We start from the raw sequence: 19,660 nt of genomic DNA on the forward strand, positions 1-19,660 counted from the left end.
GGCCGGCGCGGCGTGACGGCCCCAGGGCGGGAAGGCGCTTTCCCCCCCGCAGTCGCCGCCGCCATTTTGTAGTCGGCGCCGGTCGGGGCGGGCGCGGCTGCCTTCTCTTCCTTCTCTTCTTCCTGCACTTCTGCTCTTCTCCTCGCCGGCTCCTGAGGTAGGCAGGGGCTCCCCGCTGGGCGCCCCCTCCCCGCGGCACCGCCCTACGCTGGGGCGGGGGTCCCCGAGTTCTCCCTGGTACCCCCGGGCCCTCACGCACCCCCGTCCTCCCCTCTCGACCCTCCGACAGGGCACCTGGCAGTGGGGGACGGGACCCCCCTGACAGTGTGGGGAGAGGGACCCCCCGCCCACTGGGATCCCCCGACCAGGGGGTTTTGGGTGGCAGGATCCCTCGGGGACCCCAGGCGAGGGCTGCGCCTCCATTAGTGCCACCGCTGCCCCGCTAACACATTATTTTCGTTCCTCCCCCCCCGTAAAATTTTCCCTTTTTCTCCCCGTTTCTGCCCCTCAGGTGATGGCGGAAGAGGCCGAGCCCGGCGCCCCCGTCCGGCGGAGGGGACTCCCCCCACATGCCGGGGGTCCCTGCGCATCCCGGAGTCCTCTGAGGGCCCCCCCAAGATTCTGAGGGCTCCCCCCACACCGCGGGGTCCTCCTAGGGGTGCCCCCCCATCGCGGGCCGCTCCGAATGGGGCACCCCCCGACCCAGGGGGGTTCCCCTGAACCCCGGGGGGCAGTGAGGTGCCCCCCCGCCCGATCTCGGGGGGGCGCTGCGTGCGGCACTGGAGGCGGCTCGGACCCAGGACCCCGGGGAGGCGACACCGGCAGAGCTGAGCCCGATTTTGGGGGTCCCCAGGCCCCCTACAGCCCCCCCCCCCAAGACAAGTGTGGACACCTGGACGGTGCCCGACTGCTGTGCCACAACCTGTGCCTGGAGCGTTGGGGGGGACCCCAAAATGGGGGAGGTGGGGTCAGCCAAAATGCGGGGGAGGCACTCAAAATATGGGGGAATGGGGAATGTGGGCAGTGGGAGGGGGAGTGTGGGGGTGCGGTGGGGGTTTGGGGGCTCTCTCTGACCCTCCCTGTTCCCCCCAGCCGCTGGGGGGTGCAGCCACAGGGTCTGGGGGGGCCACGGACAGCGCTCAGCATCCTGGAGAAGTACGGTCAGAACCTGCTGCAGCCCGGCCCCCCCGGCACTGCCGCGCCGTCCGCTTCGGGAACAGCGTCTTCTGCGGCACCGTCGATGCTGTGCAGGTACCCCAAAAGCTGCACTGGCACCCCAAAACCTCAAGGACCCCAGTCCCCCCATATCACCCCAATATCCCCCACAGAACCCCAGTGTCCCTCACTAGCACCCCAGTATTTTGCTATGGGACTCCAGTATCTCCTGTATCACTCCAGTATCCCCCACAGAACCCCAATATCCCTCTCTAGCATCCCAATATTTTTCCATAGTACCCCAATATCCCCTGTAGCACCCCAATATTTCCCTGTACAATCCCAGTACTCCTAGTATCCCCCCCAGTATCACTCATATCCCCTCAGTATCCCATTACAGCACCCCAATACTCCCCTTTCACCCCAATATTCTGCTGTAGGTCCCTAGTTCCCTGCCGGGCCCCCCAGTTCCCCCTCACCTGCAGGGGGGCTGGGGGGTGCGGCGTCTGTTGGGGTACACAGAGGAGACAGGGCAGGGGCTGAGATTTCCCCCGAGGTTGGGGGTCCCCAAATCCCCCGTGTGGCCACCGTCACCGCTGATGACCTGCTGCTGCGAGCCAAGCTGGACCTGCTGCTGGCCGTGAGCTCTGGGGGCCACTGGGAAGGTCATTAGGACAGTCTGGGGCGGCCCTGGGACATGCTGGGGAGCAGTGGGATATATTGGGGAGCACTAGGAAGGTCACTGGGATACACTGGGATATATTAGGGAGCGGTAAGAGGGTCACTGGGCCATACTGAGGAGTACTGGGAGGGGAACTGGGACATACTGGAAAGTACTGTGCTATACTGGGAGGGCTCTTGCTCTCCCTCTGCCTCTCTCCTCCAGAACGAGTACCTGAACCCCCAGTTCTTCACTGACCTCCTGGTGGGGGGGCTAAGGTGAGTGGGGACTGGGAGGAACTGGGGGGAGCACAGAGGTATATTGGAAGGGACTGGGAGGAGGTTGGGCTGCACTGGGATGGGTGGGTGGAGCACTGGGCTATAGTAGAGGTGCCCAGGGATGTACAGGGGGTGTGGAGTGGGGGTGTCACTGGTTCCTACTGGTCTGTACTGGTGTGGAGTGGGAGCGGTTCTTCTTCCCGTCCCCAGGGGCCGCTGGTGGCCGGATCGCTGCCAATAACGGATGGGGACAGCCCGCAGGTAGGGGGGTCTGTAGGGACTGGGGTCTGTAGAGGGAATATAGGGAGCTCTGTGGGATCTGGGGGGCTGTAGGGGATTATAAGAAGCTTGTAGAGGCAGGGCGGAGCTGTAGAGGGGCTGCAGGGTGCTCTGTAGGGGTTGGTGGTCTGTAGTGGCATTATAAGGAGCTCTGTAGGGGCTGGGGTGGGAAGAGTGGTCATAAGGAGCTCTCTGAGGACTGGGGTGCTTGTAGAGTGGTTATAGGGAGCTCTGTAGGGGCTCGGGGGCAGTAGAGGGGCTCTAGGGAGCTCTGTATGGGCTGGTGGGCTGTAGAGGTGCTATAAGGAGTCATGTAAGGGCTGGGGGGATCTTTAGAGGGGCTAGAAGGAGCTCTGTAGGGGCTGTGGGAGCTGCACAGGGCCTATCAGGAGCTCTGGGGGGCTGTAGAGGGACTATAGGGTTCTGGGGAGAGCTGTAGAGGGGTTATAAGGAGCTCTGAGGGGGCTGTAGAGGGTCAATTGTGAGCTCTGTAGGGGCTGGCGGGCTGTAGAGGTTCTATAGGAAGCTCTGTAGGGACTGAGGGGCTGTAGAGGGTCTGTAGGGACCTGGGGAGGGGTTTATAGGGGTTACAATGAGCTCTGTAGGGGCTGGGGGTGTTGCAGAAGCGCTATAATGAGCTCTGTAGGGGCTGTAGAGGGGCTATAGGGAGTCATGGAGGGGCTGGAGGGGCTTTAGAGGGGCTAGAAGGAGCTCTGTAGGGGCTGTGGGAGCTGTACAGGGCCTATAAGGACCTCTGTAGGGGCTTGGGGGGCCGCAGAGGGTTTATAAGGAGCTCTGTAAGGGCTGGGGGGATGTAGAGGCATTATAAAATGCTCTGTATGGGCTGTGGGTCCCGAAGACTGTTTGTAAGGTGGTTTCTAGGGGCTGGGGGGGGAGAAGAGTGGTTCTCGGGAGCTCTGTAGGGGCTGAGGTGGCTGTAGCAGGGCTATATGCTGTTCTGTAGGGGCTGGGGGGGGGGGCCTAGATTGGCTATGAGGAGCTCTGTATGGGCTGGGGTGGGCTGTAGAGGTGTTACAATGAGCTCTGGAGGGGGCTGTAGAGGTGTTACAATGAGCTCTGGAGGGGGCTGTAGAGGTGTTACAATGAGCTCTGGAGGGGGCTGTAGAGGTGTTACAATGAGCTCTGGAGGGGGCTGTAGAGTGGTTACAGGGAGCTCTGGGGGGACTGCAGAGGGTTTATAAGTACCTCTGTAGGGGCTGGTGGTCTGTAGAGGTAAATTAGGGAGCTGGGGGGGGCTGTAGAGGGGATATAAGGAGCCGTGTAGGGCCTGGCATGGGGGGTAGAGGGACTATTAAGTACGTCTGTGGGAGCTGTACAGGGCCTATAGGGAGCTCTGGAGGGGCTGGGGGGCTGATGAGGTGCTATAGGGAGCTCTGGTGGCGTGTAGAGGGGCTATAAGGAGCTCTCTAGGGGCTGGGGGGCTGTAGAGTGGTTATAGGGAGCTCTGTAGGAGCTGGGGGGGCTGTTGAGGGGCTATAGGGAGCTCTGTAGGGGCTGAGCGGGGAGCCCTAGATTGGTTATGAGGAGCTTTTTACGGGCTGGGTTCGGCTGTAGAGCGGTTATAATGATCTCTATAGGGGTGGGGGGAGCTGTAGTGTGGTTATAGGGAGCTCGGGGGGGCCTGTAAGGGGCCTATAGCGATCTGTATAGGGGCTTGGGGCCTGTAGAGGGGCTACAGGGATCTGGGGAGGGCTGTAGAGGGGTTATAAGGAGTTCTGGGGGGGCTGTAGAGGGTTTATTGTGAGCTCCGTAGGGGCTGGGGGATCTGTAGACAGGCTATATTGAGTCATGTAGTGGCTGGCGGGCTTTAGAGGGGCTAGAAGGAACTCTGAATGGGCTGTGGGAGCTGTACAGGGCCTGTAAGGACCTCTGTAGGGGCTTGGGGGACCGCAGAGGGTTTATAAGGAGCTCTGTAAGGGCTGGGGGGCTGTAGAGGCATTATAAGATGCTCTGTACGGGCTGCGGGGCCCGAAGACTGGTTGTAAGGCGGTTTCTAGGGGCTGGGGGGGCAGAAGAGTGGTTCTAAGGAGTTCTGTAGGGACTGGGGGGCTGTAGAGGCCCTATTGGGAGCTCAGTGTGCTATAGAGGGGTTGTAGGGAGCTCTGTAAGGGCTGGTGGGCTGTAGAGGTGCTATAAGGAGTCATGTAGGGGCTGGGGGGGCTGTAGAGGGGTTCTATGGAGCTCTGTAGGGGCTGGGGGGCTGTAGAGGGATTACAGGAAGCTCTGTAGGGACTGAGGGGCTGTAGGGACCTGGGGAGGGGTTTAGAGGGGTTATAAGGAGCTGTGTAGGGGCTAGGGGTGTCGAAGAGGGGTTATAATGAGCTTTGTAGGGGCTGGGGGGGCTGTAGAGGGGCTATATGGAGTCATGTAAGGGCTGGGGGGCTTTAGAGGGGCTAGAAGGAGCTCTGTAGGGGCTGTGGGAGCTGTACAGGGCCTATAGGGAGCTCGGTAAGGGCTGGGGGTCTGTTGAGGGTATATAGGGAGCTCTGTAGGGGCTGGCGGGTTGTAGAGTGGCCTTAGGGACCTGGGGAGGAGTTTAGAGGGGTTATAAGGACCTCTGTAGGGGCTGCGGGTGTTGCAGAGGGGCTAGAATGAGCTCTGTATGGGCTGGTGGGAGCTGTAGAGTGGTTATAGGGAGCTCTGTAGGGGCTGTGGGGGTTTTAGCAGGGCTATATGGAGCTCTGTTGGGTTGTAGGGGGGGCCCTAGATTGGCTATGAGGAGCACAGTACAGGCTAGGGTGGGCTGTAGAGGGTCTATAGGGAGCTCTGTAGCGGCAATTGGGGCTGTAGAGGGTTTATAAGGAGCTCTATAGGGGCTGGGGGGCTACAGAGGGGCTCTAGGGAGCTCTGTAGGGACCAGGGGGCTGTAGAGGCTCTATTGGGAGCTCAGTGCTATAGTGTGGCTGTAGGGAGCTCTGTAGGGGTTGGTGGGCTGTAGAGGTGCTATAAGGAGTCATGTAAGGGCTGGGGGGATCTTTAGAGGGGCTAGAAGGAGCTCTGTAGGGGCTGGGGGGCTGTAGAGGGACTATAGGGTTCTGGGGAGAGCTGTAGAGGGGTTATAAGGAGCTCTGAGGGGGCTGTAGAGGGTCAGTTGTGAGCTCTGTAGGGGCTAGGAGGCTGTAGAGGTTCTATAGGAAGCTCTGTAGGGACTGAGGGGCTGTAGAGGGTCTGTAGGGACCTGGGGAGGGGTTTATAGGGGTTACAATGAGCTCTGTAGGGGCTGGGGGTGTTGCAGAAGCGCTATAATGAGCTCTGTAGGGGCTGTAGAGGGGCTATAGGGAGTCATGGAGGGGCTGGAGGGGCTTTAGAGGGGCTAGAAGGAGCTCTGTAGGGGCTGTGGGAGTTGTACAGGGCCTATAAGGACCTCTGTAGGGGCTTGGGGGGCCGCAGAGGGTTTATAAGGAGCTCTGTAAGGGCTGGGGGGATGTAGAGGCATTATAAAATGCTCTGTATGGGCTGTGGGTCCCGAAGACTGGTTGTAAGGTGGTTTCTAGGGGCTGGGGGGGGAGAAGAGTGGTTCTCGGGAGCTCTGTAGGGGCTGAGGTGGCTGTAGCAGGGCTATATGCTGTTCTGTAGGGGCTGGGGGGGGGGCCTAGATTGGCTGTGAGGAGCTCTGTATGGGCTGGGGTGGGCTGTAGAGGTGTTACAATGAGCTCTGGAGGGGGCTGTAGAGTGGTTACAGGGAGCTCTGGGGGGACTGCAGAGGGTTTATAAGTACCTCTGTAGGGGCTGGTGGTCTGTAGAGGTAAATTAGGGAGCTGGGGGGGGCTGTAGAGGGGATATAAGGAGCCGTGTAGGGCCTGGCATGGGGGGTAGAGGGACTATTAAGTACGTCTGTGGGAGCTGTACAGGGCCTATAGGGAGCTCTGGAGGGGCTGGGGGGCTGATGAGGTGCTATAGAGAGCTCTGGTGGCGTGTAGAGGGGCTATAAGGAGCTCTCTAGGGGCTGGGGGGCTGTAGAGTGGTTATAGGGAGCTCTGTAGGAGCTGGGGGGGCTGTTGAGGGGCTATAGGGAGCTCTGTAGGGGCTGAGCGGGGAGCCCTAGATTGGTTATGAGGAGCTTTTTACGGGCTGGCTTCGGCTGTAGATTGGTTATAATGATATCTATAGGGGTGGGGGGGGCTGTAGTGTGGTTATAGGGAGCTCGGGGGGGCCTGTAAGGGGCCTATAGCGATCTGTATAGGGGCTTGGGGCCTGTAGAGGGGCTACAGGGATCTGGGGAGGGCTGTAGAGGGGTTATAAGGAGTTCTGGGGGGGCTGTAGAGGGTTTATTGTGAGCTCCGTAGGGGCTGGGGGATCTGTAGACAGGCTATATTGAGTCATGTAGTGGCTGGCGGGCTTTAGAGGGGCTAGAAGGAGCTCTGAATGGGCTGTGGGAGCTGTACAGGGCCTGTAAGGACCTCTGTAGGGGCTTGGGGGACCGCAGAGGGTTTATAAGGAGCTCTGTAAGGGCTGGGGGGCTGTCGAGGCATTATAAGATGCTCTGTACGGGCTGCGGGGCCCGAAGACTGGTTGTAAGGCGGTTTCTAGGGGCTGGGGGGGCAGAAGAGTGGTTCTAAGGAGTTCTGTAGGGACTGGGGGGCTGTAGAGGCCCTATTGGGAGCTCAGTGCGCTATAGAGGGGTTGTAGGGAGCTCTGTAAGGGCTGGTGGGCTGTAGAGGTGCTATAAGGAGTCATGTAGGGGCTGGGGGGGCTGTAGAGGGGTTCTATGGAGCTCTGTAGGGGCTGGGGGGCTGTAGAGGGATTACAGGAAGCTCTGTAGGGACTGAGGGGCTGTAGGGACCTGGGGAGGGGTTTAGAGGGGTTATAAGGAGCTCTGTAGGGGCTAGGGGTGTCGAAGAGGGGTTATAATGAGCTTTGTAGGGGCTGGGGGGGCTGTAGAGGGGCTATATGGAGTCATGTAAGGGCTGGGGGGCTTTAGAGGGGCTAGAAGGAGCTCTGTAGGGGCTGTGGGAGCTGTACAGGGCCTATAGGGAGCTCGGTAAGGGCTGGGGGTCTGTTGAGGGTATATAGGGAGCTCTGTAGGGGCTGGCGGGTTGTAGAGTGGCCTTAGGGACCTGGGGAGGAGTTTAGAGGGGTTATAAGGACCTCTGTAGGGGCTGCGGGTGTTGCAGAGGGGCTAGAATGAGCTCTGTATGGGCTGGTGGGAGCTGTAGAGTGGTTATAGGGAGCTCTGTAGGGGCTGTGGGGGTTTTAGCAGGGCTATATGGAGCTCTGTGGCGTTGTAGGGGGGGCCCTAGATTGGCTATGAGGAGCACAGTACAGGCTAGGGTGGGCTGTAGAGGGTCTATAGGGAGCTCTGTCGTGGCAGTTGGGGCTGTAGAGGGTTTATAAGGAGCTCTATAGGGGCTGGGGGGCTACAGAGGGGCTCTAGGGAGCTCTGTAGGGACCGGGGGGCTGTAGAGGCTCTATTGGGAGCTCAGTGCTATAGAGTGTCTGTAGGGAGCTCTGTAGGGGCTGGTGGGCTGTAGAGGTGCTATTTGGAGTCATGTAAGGGCTGGGGGGTCTTTAGAGGGGCTAGAAGGAGCTCTGTAGGGGCTGGGGGGCTGTAGAGGGACTATAGGGTTTTGGGGAGAGCTGTAGAGGGGTTATAAGGAGCTCTGGGGGGGCTGTAGAGGGTCTATTGTGAGCTCTGTATGGGATAGGAGGCCGTAGAGGTTCTATAGGAAGCTCCGTAGGGACTGAGGGGCTGTAGAGGGTCTGTAGGGACCTGGGGAGGGGTTTAGTGGGGTTACAAGGAGCTCTATAGGGGCTGGGGGTGTTGCAGAGGGGCTGTAATGAGCTCTGTAGTGGCTGGGGAGGCTGTAGAGATGCTATAGGGAGTCATGTAGTGGCTGGCGGGTTTTAGAGGGCCTATAAGGAGCTCTGTATGGGCTGTGGGAGCTGTACAGGGCCTATAAGGAGCTCTGTAGGGACTGGGGGGCTGTAGAGGCCCTATTGGGAGCTCAGTGTGCTCTAGAGGGGGTGTAGGGAGCTCGGTAAGGGCTGGGGGGCTGTAGAGGTGCTATAAGGAGTCATGTAGGGGCTGGAGGGGCTTTAGAGGGGCTATAAGGATCTCTGTAGGGGCTTGGGGGGCCACAGGGTTTATAAGGAGCGCTGTAAGGGCTGGGGAGCTGTAGAGGCTTTATGAGATGCTCTGTACGGGCTGCAGTGCCCGAAGACTGGTTGTAAGGCACTTTGTATGGGCTGGGGGGGCGAAGAGTGGTTCTAAGGAGCTCTGTAGGGGCTGAGGTGGCTGTAGCAGGGCTATATGCTGTTCTGTAGGGGCTGGGTGGGGGGCCCTAGATTGGCTATGAGGAGCTCTGTATGGGCTGGGGTGGGCTGTAGAGGTGTTACAATGAGCTCTGGAGGGGGCTGTAGAGTGGTTACAGGGAGCTCTTGGGGGGCTGTAGAGGGGCTATAAGGAGTTCTGTAGGGGTTGGGGGGGCTGCAGAGGGTTTATAAGGAGCTCTGTAGGGGCTGGTGGGCTGTAGAGTTATTATAAGGAGTCATGTAGCAGCTGGGGGGGCTTTAGAGGGGCTAGAAGGAGCTCTGTGGGGGCTGTGGGAGCTGTAGAGGACCTATAGGGATCTCTGTAAGGGCTGGGGGTTGTAGACGGTATATAGGGAGCTGTGTAGGGGCTCAGGGGCTGTTGAGGGGATGTAGAGGTACTATAGGGAGCTGGGGAGGGCTGTAGAGGTGTCATAAAGAGCTCTCTAGGGGCTGATGGAGCTGTAGAGGGGGTATAGTGAGTTCTGGTCGCTGTTGAGGGGCTATAGGGACTTGTGTAGGGACTGAGGTGTCCAGAGGTTATATAACGAGGTCTGTAGGGGCTGGGGAGCTGTAGAGGGGTTGTAAGGAGCTCTGTAGTGGCTGTTGGGGCTGTATAGATGCTATAGGGAGCTCTGTAGGGGCTACTGTGCTGTAGAGGATCAATAAGGAGCTCTGTAGGGACTGGCAGAGGCTGTAGAGGGCCTCTAGGCAGGTCTGTAGAGGTTGTAGGGCTCTGTAGGGGCTATAAGTATCTCTGTAGGCACTGGGGGCTTTAGAGGGTTATAAGTACCTCTGTAGGGGCTGGTGGTCTGTAGAGGTAATTTAGGGAGCTGGGGGGGCTGTAGAGGGGATATAAGGAGCCGTGTAGGGCCTGGCATGGGGGGTAGAGGGACTATTAAGTACGTCTGTGGGAGCTGTACAGGGCCTATAGGGAGCTCTGGAGGGGCTGGGGGGCTGATGAGGTGCTATAGAGAGCTCTGGTGGCGTGTAGAGGGGCTATAAGGAGCTCTCTAGGGGCTGGGGGGCTGTAGAGTGGTTATAGGGAGCTCTGTAGGAGCTGGGGGGGCTGTTGAGGGGCTATAGGGAGCTCTGTAGGGGCTGAGGGGGGGGCCCTAGATTGGTTATGAGGAGCTTTTTACGGGCTGGGTTCGGCTGTAGAGCGGTTATAATGATCTCTGTAGGGGCGGGGGGGCTATAGTGTGGTTATAGGGAGCTCGGGGGCGCCTGTAAGGGGCCTATAGCGATCTGTGTAGGGGCTTGGGGCCTGTAGAGGGGCTACAGGGATCTGGGGAGGGCTGTAGAGGGGTTATAAGGAGCTCTGGGGGGGCTGTAGAGGGTCTATTGTGAGCTCTGTATGGGCTGGGGGGAGCTGTAGAGGGGCTGTAGGGACCTGGGGAGGGGTTTAGAGGGGTTATAAGGAGCTGTGTAGGGGCTGGGGGTGTCACAGAGGGGCTATAATGAGCTCTGTATGGGCTGTGGGAGCTGTAGACGGGCTATATGGAGTCATGTAGGGGCTGGGGGTGCTGTAGACGGGCTATATGGAGTCATGTAGGGGCTGGGGGTGCTGTAGACGGGCTATATGGAGTCATGTAGGGGCTGGGGGGGCTGTAGAGGGGGTATAGGGAGCTCTGTAGGGGCTGGGGGAGCTGTACAGGGCCTATAAGGAGCTCTGCAGGAGCTGGGGGGCTGTAGAGGCATTATAAGATGCTCTGTACGGGCTGCGGTGCCCGAAGACTGGTTGTAAGGCACTTTGTATGGGCTGGGGGGGCGAAGAGTGGTTCTAAGGAGCTCTGTAGGGACTGGGGGGCTGTAGAGGCCCTATTGGGAGCTCAGTGTGCTGTAGAGGGGTTGTAGGGAGCTCTGTAATGGCTGGTGGGCTGTAGAGGGACTTTAGGAACCTCTGTAGGGACTGAGGGGCTGTAGAGGTGCTGTAGGGACCTGGGGAGGGGTTTAGAGGTGTTATAAGGAGCTCTGTAGAGGCTGGGGGTGTCGAAGAGGGGTTATAATGAGCTCTGTAGGGGCTGGTGGGATGTAGAGGTGCTATAAGGAGTCATGTAGGGGCTGGGGTGGCTTTAGAGGGGCTAGAAGGATCTCAGTATGGGCTGTGGGAGCTGTACAGGCGCAATGGTGAGCTCTGTAGGGGCTGGGGTGAACTGTAGAGGGACTATAAGATTCTCTGTAGGGACTGAGGGGCTGTAGAGGGTCTGTAGGGACCTGGGGAGCGCTTTAGAGGGGCTATAAGGAGCTCTGTAGGGGCTGCGGGTGTTGCAGAGGGGCTATAATGAGCTCTGTATGGGCTGGTGGGAGCTGTAGAGTGGTTATAGGGAGCTCTGTAGGTGCTGTGGGGGTTTTAGCAGGGCTATATGGAGCTCTGTGGCGTTGTAGGGGGGGCCCTAGATTGGCTGTGAGGAGCACAGTACAGGCTAGGGTGGGCTGTAGAGGGTCTATATGGAGCTCTGAAATTGCAGTTGGGGCTGTAGAGGGCTTATAAGGATCTCTATAGGGGCTGGTGGGCTGTAGAGGCCCTATTGGGAGCTCAGTGTTCTATAGAGTGTCTGTAGGGAGCTCTGTAGGGGCTGGTGGGCTGTAGAGGTGCTATAAGGAGTCATGTAGCGGCTGGGGGGGGTGTTTAGAGGGGCTAGAAGGAGCTCTGTAGGGCTGTGGGAGCTGTACAGGGTCTCTAAGGAGCTCTGTAGGGGCTGGGGGGCTGTAGAGGCATTATAAGATGCTCTGTATGGGCTGCGGTGCCTGAAGACTGGTTGTAAGGCACTTTGTATGGGCTGGGGGGGAGAAGAGTGGTTATAACCAGCTCTGTAGGGCTAGGGGGGGCTTTAGAGGGGCTATGAGTATATCTGTAGGGTTTGGGGTGGGCTGTAGAGGGGTTATAGGGAGCTCTGGTGGACTGTTGAGGGGCTATAGGGAGCTCTGTAGGGGTTGGTGTGCTGTGGAGGCATTATAAGGAGCTCTGTAGGGGCTGCGGGAGCTGTAGAGGGGCTACAGGGAGCTCTGTAGGGGCTCCGGAGACTGTTCAGAGTGTATATGGAGCTCGCGGGGGGCTGTAGAGGGGCTATAGGAAGCTCTGTAGGGGCTGAGGGAGCTGTACAGGGCCTATAGGAGCTCTCTAAGGGCTGGGGGGCTGTAGAGGCTATATATGGAGCTCTGTAGGGGCTCGGGAGCTGTTGAGGGGATGCAGAGGTACAATAGGGAGCTGGGGAGGGCTGTAGAGGGGTTATAAGGAGCTCTCTAGGGGCTGATGGAGCTGTAGAGGGGCTCTAGGGAGCTCTGGTCACTGTTGAGGGGCTTAGGGACTTATGCAGGGACTGGGGGTCCGCAGAGAGGCTATAACGAGCTCTATAGGGGCTGGGCGGAGCTGTAGAGTGGTTATAGGGAGGTCTGGGGGGCCTGTAGAGGGGCAATAGCGAGAGGGCTGGAGAGGTGCTATAAGGAGCTCTTTAGTGACAGGGAGGGCTTTAGAGGGGCTATGAGGAGCTCTGTGGGGGGCTGTAGAGGGACTATAGGGAGTTGGGGAGGGCTGTAGAGGGGTGATAGGGAGCTCTGGGGGGCTGTTGGGGGGCTATAGGGAGCGCTTTAGGGGTTGGTGGGCTGTAGAGGCATTAGAAGGAGATCTGTAGAGGCAGGGGGGAACTGTAGAGGGGTTACAGGGAGCTCTGTGGGGGCTCGGGGGGCTGTTCAGGGTGTATATGGAGCTCTGTAGGGGCTGGGGGGCTGTAGAGGGTATATAGGGAGCTCTGAAGGGGCTTGGGGGGCTGGTGAGGGTCTGTAGAGTGCTCTGTAGGGGATCGGAGGGCTGTAGAGGTACTATAGAGAGCTGGGGCGTATGTAGGGGTTTATAAGGAGCTCTGTCGGGGCTGGGGGAGCTATCGATGGGCGATAGGGAGCTCCGTAGGGGCCTCGGGGCTATAGGGAGCTCGGGGGGGTGTGCTGTAGGGGGCTATTAAGGAGCTCTGTAGAGGCAGGGAGGAGATATAGAGGGGCTATAGGGAGCTCTGTAGGGGTTGGTGGGCTGTAGTGGCATTATAGGAGCTCTGTAGGGGTTGAGGGGCCGCAGAGGGTCTGTAAGGAGCTCTCTGGGGACTGGGGTGCCTGTAGAGTGGTTATAGGTGTCTTGCGGAGATAAGACTCTACAACCGTGAAGCTGTAAAGTAGTGTGGTGGTTTGACTCTGGCTAAATGCCAGGTTTTGCGCGGAAGCAAAAGCAAACAGATTTATTCTCTCCTTCCCATGGACAGGCGCTGTGGGGCCTTCTCGGGAAGCGGGGCTCCAATACGCGGAGTGGTTGCCTCGGAGGACCGAGGGTGACCCACCCCTCCCTCCTTTCTCCCGGCTTTATACTGAGCCGACGTCACAGGGTCTGGAATATCCCTTGGGTCGGTTCGGGTCAGCTGTCCTGGCTGTGTCCCCTCCCGAGATCTCGCCCACCCCGTCCCGCTGGGGGAAATGTCAGGAAGAGCCTTGGTGCTGTGTGAGCACTGCTCAGCAGCAGCCACCACACCAGGGAGCTGCCAACACCCTGCAGCTCCCAGCACAAACCACAGCACCACGGGGCTGCTGTGAGGGAAAACCGATTCCGGCTCAGCCAGACCCAGTACAAGTAGGAACGTTTATCCGGCGCCGGGCGCATGGGGGATCGCTCCACCACGAGCACGCGCGCCGTTTGCAGCTCCCGTCCGGCTGATACGTTACAGAATAGCGCATATTCATGGAACGCCTGTACATATACGTAGTGTACCCCCGCCTCCCCTCGCTCCTCATGGTAATCAGGTCTCCTCCCCTTGCGCCTGCGCCATGAGCTCTTCAAGCTCCGGTCAGGGGTCAGAAATTTCTGGGCAAGGGTCGGATAGGTGAAGTACCTCTTCTTCCTCGCTGATGAACTTTTCACCCTGTCGCTCTGCGCTGCCTCAGTTGTTCCCTGGGCCCCGGCCAAACCGCCAGGCCAGTTTGTGCTGGAATCTCGGGTGATTTGTTGCTGGAACACACAACTTCAAGGACCAGAAGAAACTTCTCTTTGGGCTAGGAGATTGCAGCCTAGCAACGTTATCAGCACCTGGTATGTGGCTCTCCCCCCTTTTCTTTGTCCGTGCACAGGCCTCTGTCTTGTGCCATCTGACCAAAGTTACTCAAATCCCCTATCTCAGCACTCAAAATATGGGGGCAGTGGGAGGGGGAGTGTGGGGGTGCGGTGGGGGTTTGGGGGCTCTCTCTGACCCTCCCTGTCCCCCCCAGCCGCTGGGGGGTGCGGCCACAGGGTTTGGGGGGGCCACGGACAGCGCTCAGCATCCTGGAGAAGTACGGTCAGAACCTGCTGCAGCCCGGCCCCCCCGGCACTGCCGCGCCGCCCGCTTCGGGAACAGCGTCTTCCGCGGCACCGTCGATGCTGTGCAGGTACCCCAAAAGCTGCACTGGCACCCCAAAACCTCAAGGACCCCAGTCCCCCCATATCACCCCAATATCCCCCACAGAACCCCAGTGTCCCTCACTAGCACCCCAGTATTTTACTGTGGGACTCCAGTATCTCCTGTATCACTCCAGTATCCCCCACAGAACCCCAATATCCCTCTCTAGCATCCCAATATTTTTCCATAGTACCTCAATCCCCCATATCACCCCAGTATCCCCTGTAGCACCCCAATATTCCCCTGTACAATCCCAGTACTCCTAGTATCCCCCCCAGTATCCCTCATATCCCCGCAGTATCCCATTACAGCAGCCCAATACTCCCCTTTCACCCCAATATTCTGCTGTAGGTCCCTAGTTCCCCCCTGGGACCCCCAGTTCCCCCTCACCTGCAGGGGGGCTGGGGGGTGCGGCGTCTGTTGGGGTACACGGAGGAGACAGGGCAGGGGCTGAGCTTCCCCCTGAGGGTGGGGGTCCCCAAATCCCCCGTGTGGCCACCGTCACCGCTGATGACCTGCTGCTGCGAGCCAAGCTGGACCTGCTGCTGGCCGTGAGCTCTGGGGGCCACTGGGAAGGTCATTAGGACAGTCTGGGGCGGCCCTGGGACATGCTGGGGAGCAGTGGGATATACTGGGATATATTGGGGAGCACTAGGAAGGTCACTGGGACACACTGGGAGACACGGGGGGGTTACTGGGCTGTACTGAAGGGCACTGGGACATACTGGGATATATTGGGGAACGCTAAGAGTGTCACTGGGACATACTGGGGAGCACTGCGCCATACTGGGAGGGCTCTTACTCTCCCCTTGCCCCTCTACCAGAACCAGCACCTGAACCCCCAGTTCTTCACTGACCTCCTGGTGGGGGGGCTAAGGTGAGCGGGAACTGGGGGAAACTGGGGCGAGCACACAGCTATACTGGGAGGAGGTTGTGCTACACAGGGGTGGGTGGGGCACGGGGCTATACTGGGGGTGCCCAGGGATGTACAGGGGGTGTGGAGTGGGGGTGTCACTGGTTCATACTGGTCTGTACTGGTGTGAAGTGGGAGCGGCTCCTCTTCCTGCCCCCAGCGGCCACTGGTGCCTGATTTGGTGCCAATACCAGATGGGGACGGCCCGCAGGTAGGGGGGTCTGTAGGGACTGGGGTCTGTAGAGGGGCTATAGGGAGCTCTGGAGGGGCTGGGGGGGTGTGTGGAGTGGTTCTGTAGGGCTCGGGGGGGGCTATAGGGGGGTTCTATAGGGGCTGTTGGGGGCTGGAGGTGCTCTATGGGGCTTCTGTAGGGGTAGGGCGGTGCTGGGGGGGGCTCTAGGGGCTGCAGGGGTGCTTCTGGGGTTGCGTGTGGGACTGTAGGACCCCTATAGGGCCCCTATAGATCCTGAGAGTGTCCCCCTGTGACTCTGGTGGGTCGGGCACCTCCTGCAAGGGAGCGTTGCTGACAGCGCTGGATAAATCACCGGCTCCTCTGCTCCCACGCAGGATGACCCAAAGAAGCCGCAGCTTTTGCTGGCTCTTCTTAGGGAAGCCTCTCCTGGGAAGCCCCGGCAGCTCTGGTAGCGGATACCTGAACAGAGTGTTTTTCCCTTTCAGGAGCTGAGACGTGTGTGTGCGGCACCCCTGGAGACCCTGCGGTAAGAGACGTTTCCTGAGCTGGAATTGTGTCTGTGCAGCAGTCTTGGCTGACCTCGTGCTACCTGCACTCCTTTTCCTAACAGCCAGGGCTCTGGTACTTCCCTCCTGCCTTTGCCTTTTGCTCAGCCTGGCGAGGAAGGGGAGCACGTGCGGAGCAGGGAAGGCACACGTGTCTGCTGCTTGCTGAGCTCAGACGGTTCCCAGAGGGGATGGGCAGCTCTCTGACAAGAGCGGCTTTTGTCTTCCTGCAGGAACTGGCAAACTTTGTTGGCAGAGGAAACCCAAAACAAGCAGCGTCTGCGGGAGCAGGTGGCTCAGCTGAAGGCGAAGTTCAGCAGCGCAGAGGTGACCCTGCATTTTGGGGAAGGAGGGGTGGCTGGGCAGAACCCCCGAGAAAGCACTCCTCGGGGTTGTTGGTGGGCTCAGACCGCTGACTGCAGCGAGCCAGCCTTTGCCAGGGGCTTGCTGGGTGAGCTGCTGCGCTGCGCAGGCCCTTCTCCGGGCCCGGTTTCTCTGGGCCGCTTCAGGCAGCGGAGGACTCCCGGCAGCCTTCCCTCGGCACGCCGGGGCCTCTGCCTGCTCTGGCCGGGCCCCGGGGGCAGTGGTGAGACCCAGGTGTGCTCACGGGGTCAGCCAACGCCGGCGGGGCCTGGGACCGTCTCCCGACCGAGCTGGAGAGCGTGGAGGGTGGGCACGGGACGGTGGGGACCCTCATCAACCCGCCTCGGGGCTGCGGCCACGGCCACGGCACAGATCCTGTTCCTCAGGCCTGGTGGCTCACACCAGCAGCAGAGCGTCTCTGGGCTCTGCGGACAAGGCTTGGCTTGCACCTCGGGCACCGCCCCTTTGCCTCTGCAGGCGCTAGTGGCCACGCTGCTCTGCCCGCTGACATGGTCCTTTTCTGTGTTCATTCACATCTTTACCAGGAAGTTCAGGACAGCAGCCAGGCAGCGCCTGCCAAAGTCTCTGCCGCGACGTATGACTGGGCCCTGAAAAGCTCTGGTATGGACGCAAGCAGCCCCACCTCCTTGCCCTGCGCTTGCCTGTAGCCCTGCCCAGAGGAGGCCGTGCTCTCCAAAGCGGGGCAGCTGAAATGCTGCCTGGGGTCCCCGAGCCAGGCTGTGGCCGAGCGGCTCTCTCGGGCTCCCTCCCAGTCCTGCCCTTGGCCCCTGCGCGGGGGCCTCTGGCGCTGCCCCCGCACACGCTGCTGCGCTGATGGAGGGGCTCTTCCTGCGGCTGCGTCCGCGAAGGGAACGGCTGGGTGACCCTTTGCTGCCCACGCGGCGAGCCCTCGGCTTTGCTCCGCTGTCGTCGCCCCGGCGCCTGCTGCCCCCCAGCACCCTCAGACCTTCTCCTCGTGGCGCCGTGGCGGCAGCAGTCGCCAGGCACGGGGATGCCGTCCCTGCCCCGCGCAGCCGGGCGCCCCCGCGGCCTGGGGGTGAGAACAGCGCTGACAGACGTGGAGCTGCTCGGCGGCACCAGAAATAGTGTCTGAGCACCGGGTGCTCCTGGTCTGGGGCCTCTGGCAGTGACCTGCTCTCCCTCCCTTACAGGTGCCTCCATTGACATGCGGAGAACTTCGGAGGCCTTCAGCTGCACACACTGGCGCTGCAGCGTTGTGGAGTGGTTCTCTCAGTCCACACCTGATGCTGTTTTGGAGGTACTGTAGCGGAACTCACGGGTGCTGGTTTCCTTCCCTCCGGTGAAGCTGGGACCGACCTCGGGGCTCTCCCCTCAGTGCAGGGCAGTGCCGCTCCAGCCCGCAGTGCCCATCAGGTTCCTGAAGCCAAAGCTCGGACACAGGGCTGGGCCTGCTGGAGAGGAGCGGTTCCCCTCAGGAGGGGAACGGGGCTGAGCTGAGTGGAGCTGCTGCCCCTTGCCCACAGGCCTCTGTCCCAGCTGAGTGAAAGACTTTCTCCCTGGTGACCCCCTTTCCACACCTGTCCCTAACGGTGCCTTTTCAGGGGTGGGGGGTGCCCTGCTGAGCGCTGGGCAGAGAGGTGTTTCTGTAAGGCCCTGACTAGGGTGGCTTCGTAACCAGTGTTCTCCTCTTTTCCGTAACACTGAGAGCCCCCTCTGTCGGGCAGGGAAGGCGGCCTCCTGCTTCTGTCCGCCCCTCACGGGCGCCTCATTTCCGAGCTGCAATAGCCCCCCCAGACACGCCGGTCCCGTGCTCCGAGCGGCGCGAGCTGTGTTGTCCCCGACGCGCTCTCGCCCCTCACTGCTCTCTCGTCCTGCCTGCAGCCGGATATGTCCCCAGGGAACTGCTGGCCTCTGCCAAGGCACCAGGGCCAGGTGGTCATCAGGCTGCCAGCACGGGTCCATCTGACCGCCGTCAGCGTGCAGCACATCTACAAAGATGTGTCTCCGTCCGGGACCGTCGTCAGCGCCCCCAGAGACGTCGCTGTCTTCGTAAGTCTCTGCCGGGCGCGTCTGGTGGGGTCTGGCCCTGGGGGAAAGCCGTGACAGGGACTCGCCTGCGGCCTTCTGTGCGTTCCCTGGGGCTTGTGTCCTGCTCTCTGCTGAGCACCGCGCTGCCCTGGGGGGACGCTTCGAGGGCTCCATCCCTCTCGGGACATCTTCTGGCCGAAGCACCTCCGGGTTCTTGACCCTGAGGAGCCTGAGCTCCGCCCCGGGCAGTGTCAGACAGCTGCTGGAGCCCGGGAGAGGCCGGGTACCTGCCCGGGCTGAGCCAGCGCGCACGTCCCCTCTGTGGGGCTGAGTCTGAACTGCTCTGCTTGTGCTTTGGCCCCAAGGGACTGGACGCGGATGGAGAGGAGGAAGCGCTGCTCCTGACGTTCACCTACGACGTGACCAAAGAGGCCATTCAGACCTTCCCTCTGAAGGTACGCTCCACGCGCGGGGGAGGATGCCGGGGGGCGAACCAGGCTTGGCTGGGAGCCCACGGCAGGGGGGTGTGAACGCTTCCTCCCTGGGCACAGGGCCCCGGGCCCCCGCCCAGAGAGCCCTGGCGGGGCTGAGGCGCAGGCGGTGGTTCTCCTCGCAGCAGAGCGTCCCCTTCTCTGCGGGAGGCAGGCAGAGCGGGCAGCGGGGCCTGGAGGGCCAGAGCAAGGGGCAGGGGGGCGCAGCCCCGGCCGGGCCGGCACGCAGAGGAGGCCAGGAGCCTTCCCCCGTCCCGTGCCCCGGCCTCCCCAGCAGCCCCGGTGGCAGCAGCCGCTCCCACCCGCCGCCGGGAGCTGGTTCCTGAGCAGGAGCAGGGCCGGCAGGGAGGGACTGACTGCACTGTCGCTCTTAACCCCTCTGCCTCCCTTTCCCTCTTGTCTTCGCAGACCGCGCCGTTTCCCAGAGCCTTTTCCTATGTCAAGTTCCTTGTGAAGAGCAACTGGGGCAACCCCGAGTACACCTGCGTTTACCGAGTGCAGGTGCACGGGCTGAGGGCGGGCGCAGGAACCAGCTGAGCCCTGTCCTGCTCTGGGCCAGGCGGGAGTTCCCTCTCCGTGGCCGAGGGGAGCACGGCCGAGGGCAGGGCTGCCTTGGAGCGTTCCACGTGGGGTCACGTCCCGCTCCCCGTCCAGGCGGACGCTGCTCCCCCGCGCCCCGTTTCGGTTCCGGGGTGGTGGCGGATTCTCTGGAGCGGTCGGGTCGCTGCTGGGACGGGCCCAGACCGGCCACCGCTCGGTGACCGCCTTCACCTGCTCGGCCTTGCTGTTGTTGTGTTGGTCCTGTTAGTACTAGTAAATCTTTTAGTTCAACCTGTGAATTTCCTCTTTTGTCCCTCTCCTGTTTCACCGGGCTGGGGTGGGGGGAAGTAAACAACTGGCCACGTGGCGATTGGCTGCTGGCCGAGTTCAAACCACAACACACCAGAGAAGAACAAGAAGGACCAACAGAAGAAAAGAGGGAAGAAATAACTAAAGGCTGTGGCCTTTCAGCTCAGCGTGGATTTGTCTCCATCGGGGGGGCACCAGAAGAGCCCTGGGGGGGCGGGGGTGCCCACTGCTATGGC

General features: G+C 60.7%; 1 protein-coding gene across 1 annotated transcript; it reads left to right on the forward strand.

Moving 5' to 3' along the window:
- The first annotated feature begins 514 nt into the window (after positions 1-514).
- LOC141972466 (SUN domain-containing protein 5-like) lies at positions 515-19,414 on the forward strand. The gene is made up of 8 exons (XM_074930332.1): positions 515-544; positions 2,042-2,094; positions 15,945-16,038; positions 16,620-16,695; positions 17,247-17,353; positions 17,938-18,105; positions 18,450-18,539; positions 18,984-19,414. The coding sequence occupies exons 1-8, from the start codon at positions 515-517 to the stop codon at positions 19,110-19,112; spliced, it is 747 nt and encodes a 248-aa protein (XP_074786433.1). The 3' UTR covers positions 19,113-19,414.
- The last annotated feature ends 246 nt before the right edge of the window (positions 19,415-19,660 follow it).

Source organism: Athene noctua, chromosome 33, assembly GCF_965140245.1.
Source record: "Athene noctua chromosome 33, bAthNoc1.hap1.1, whole genome shotgun sequence".
Classification (NCBI taxonomy): Eukaryota; Metazoa; Chordata; class Aves; order Strigiformes; family Strigidae; genus Athene; species Athene noctua.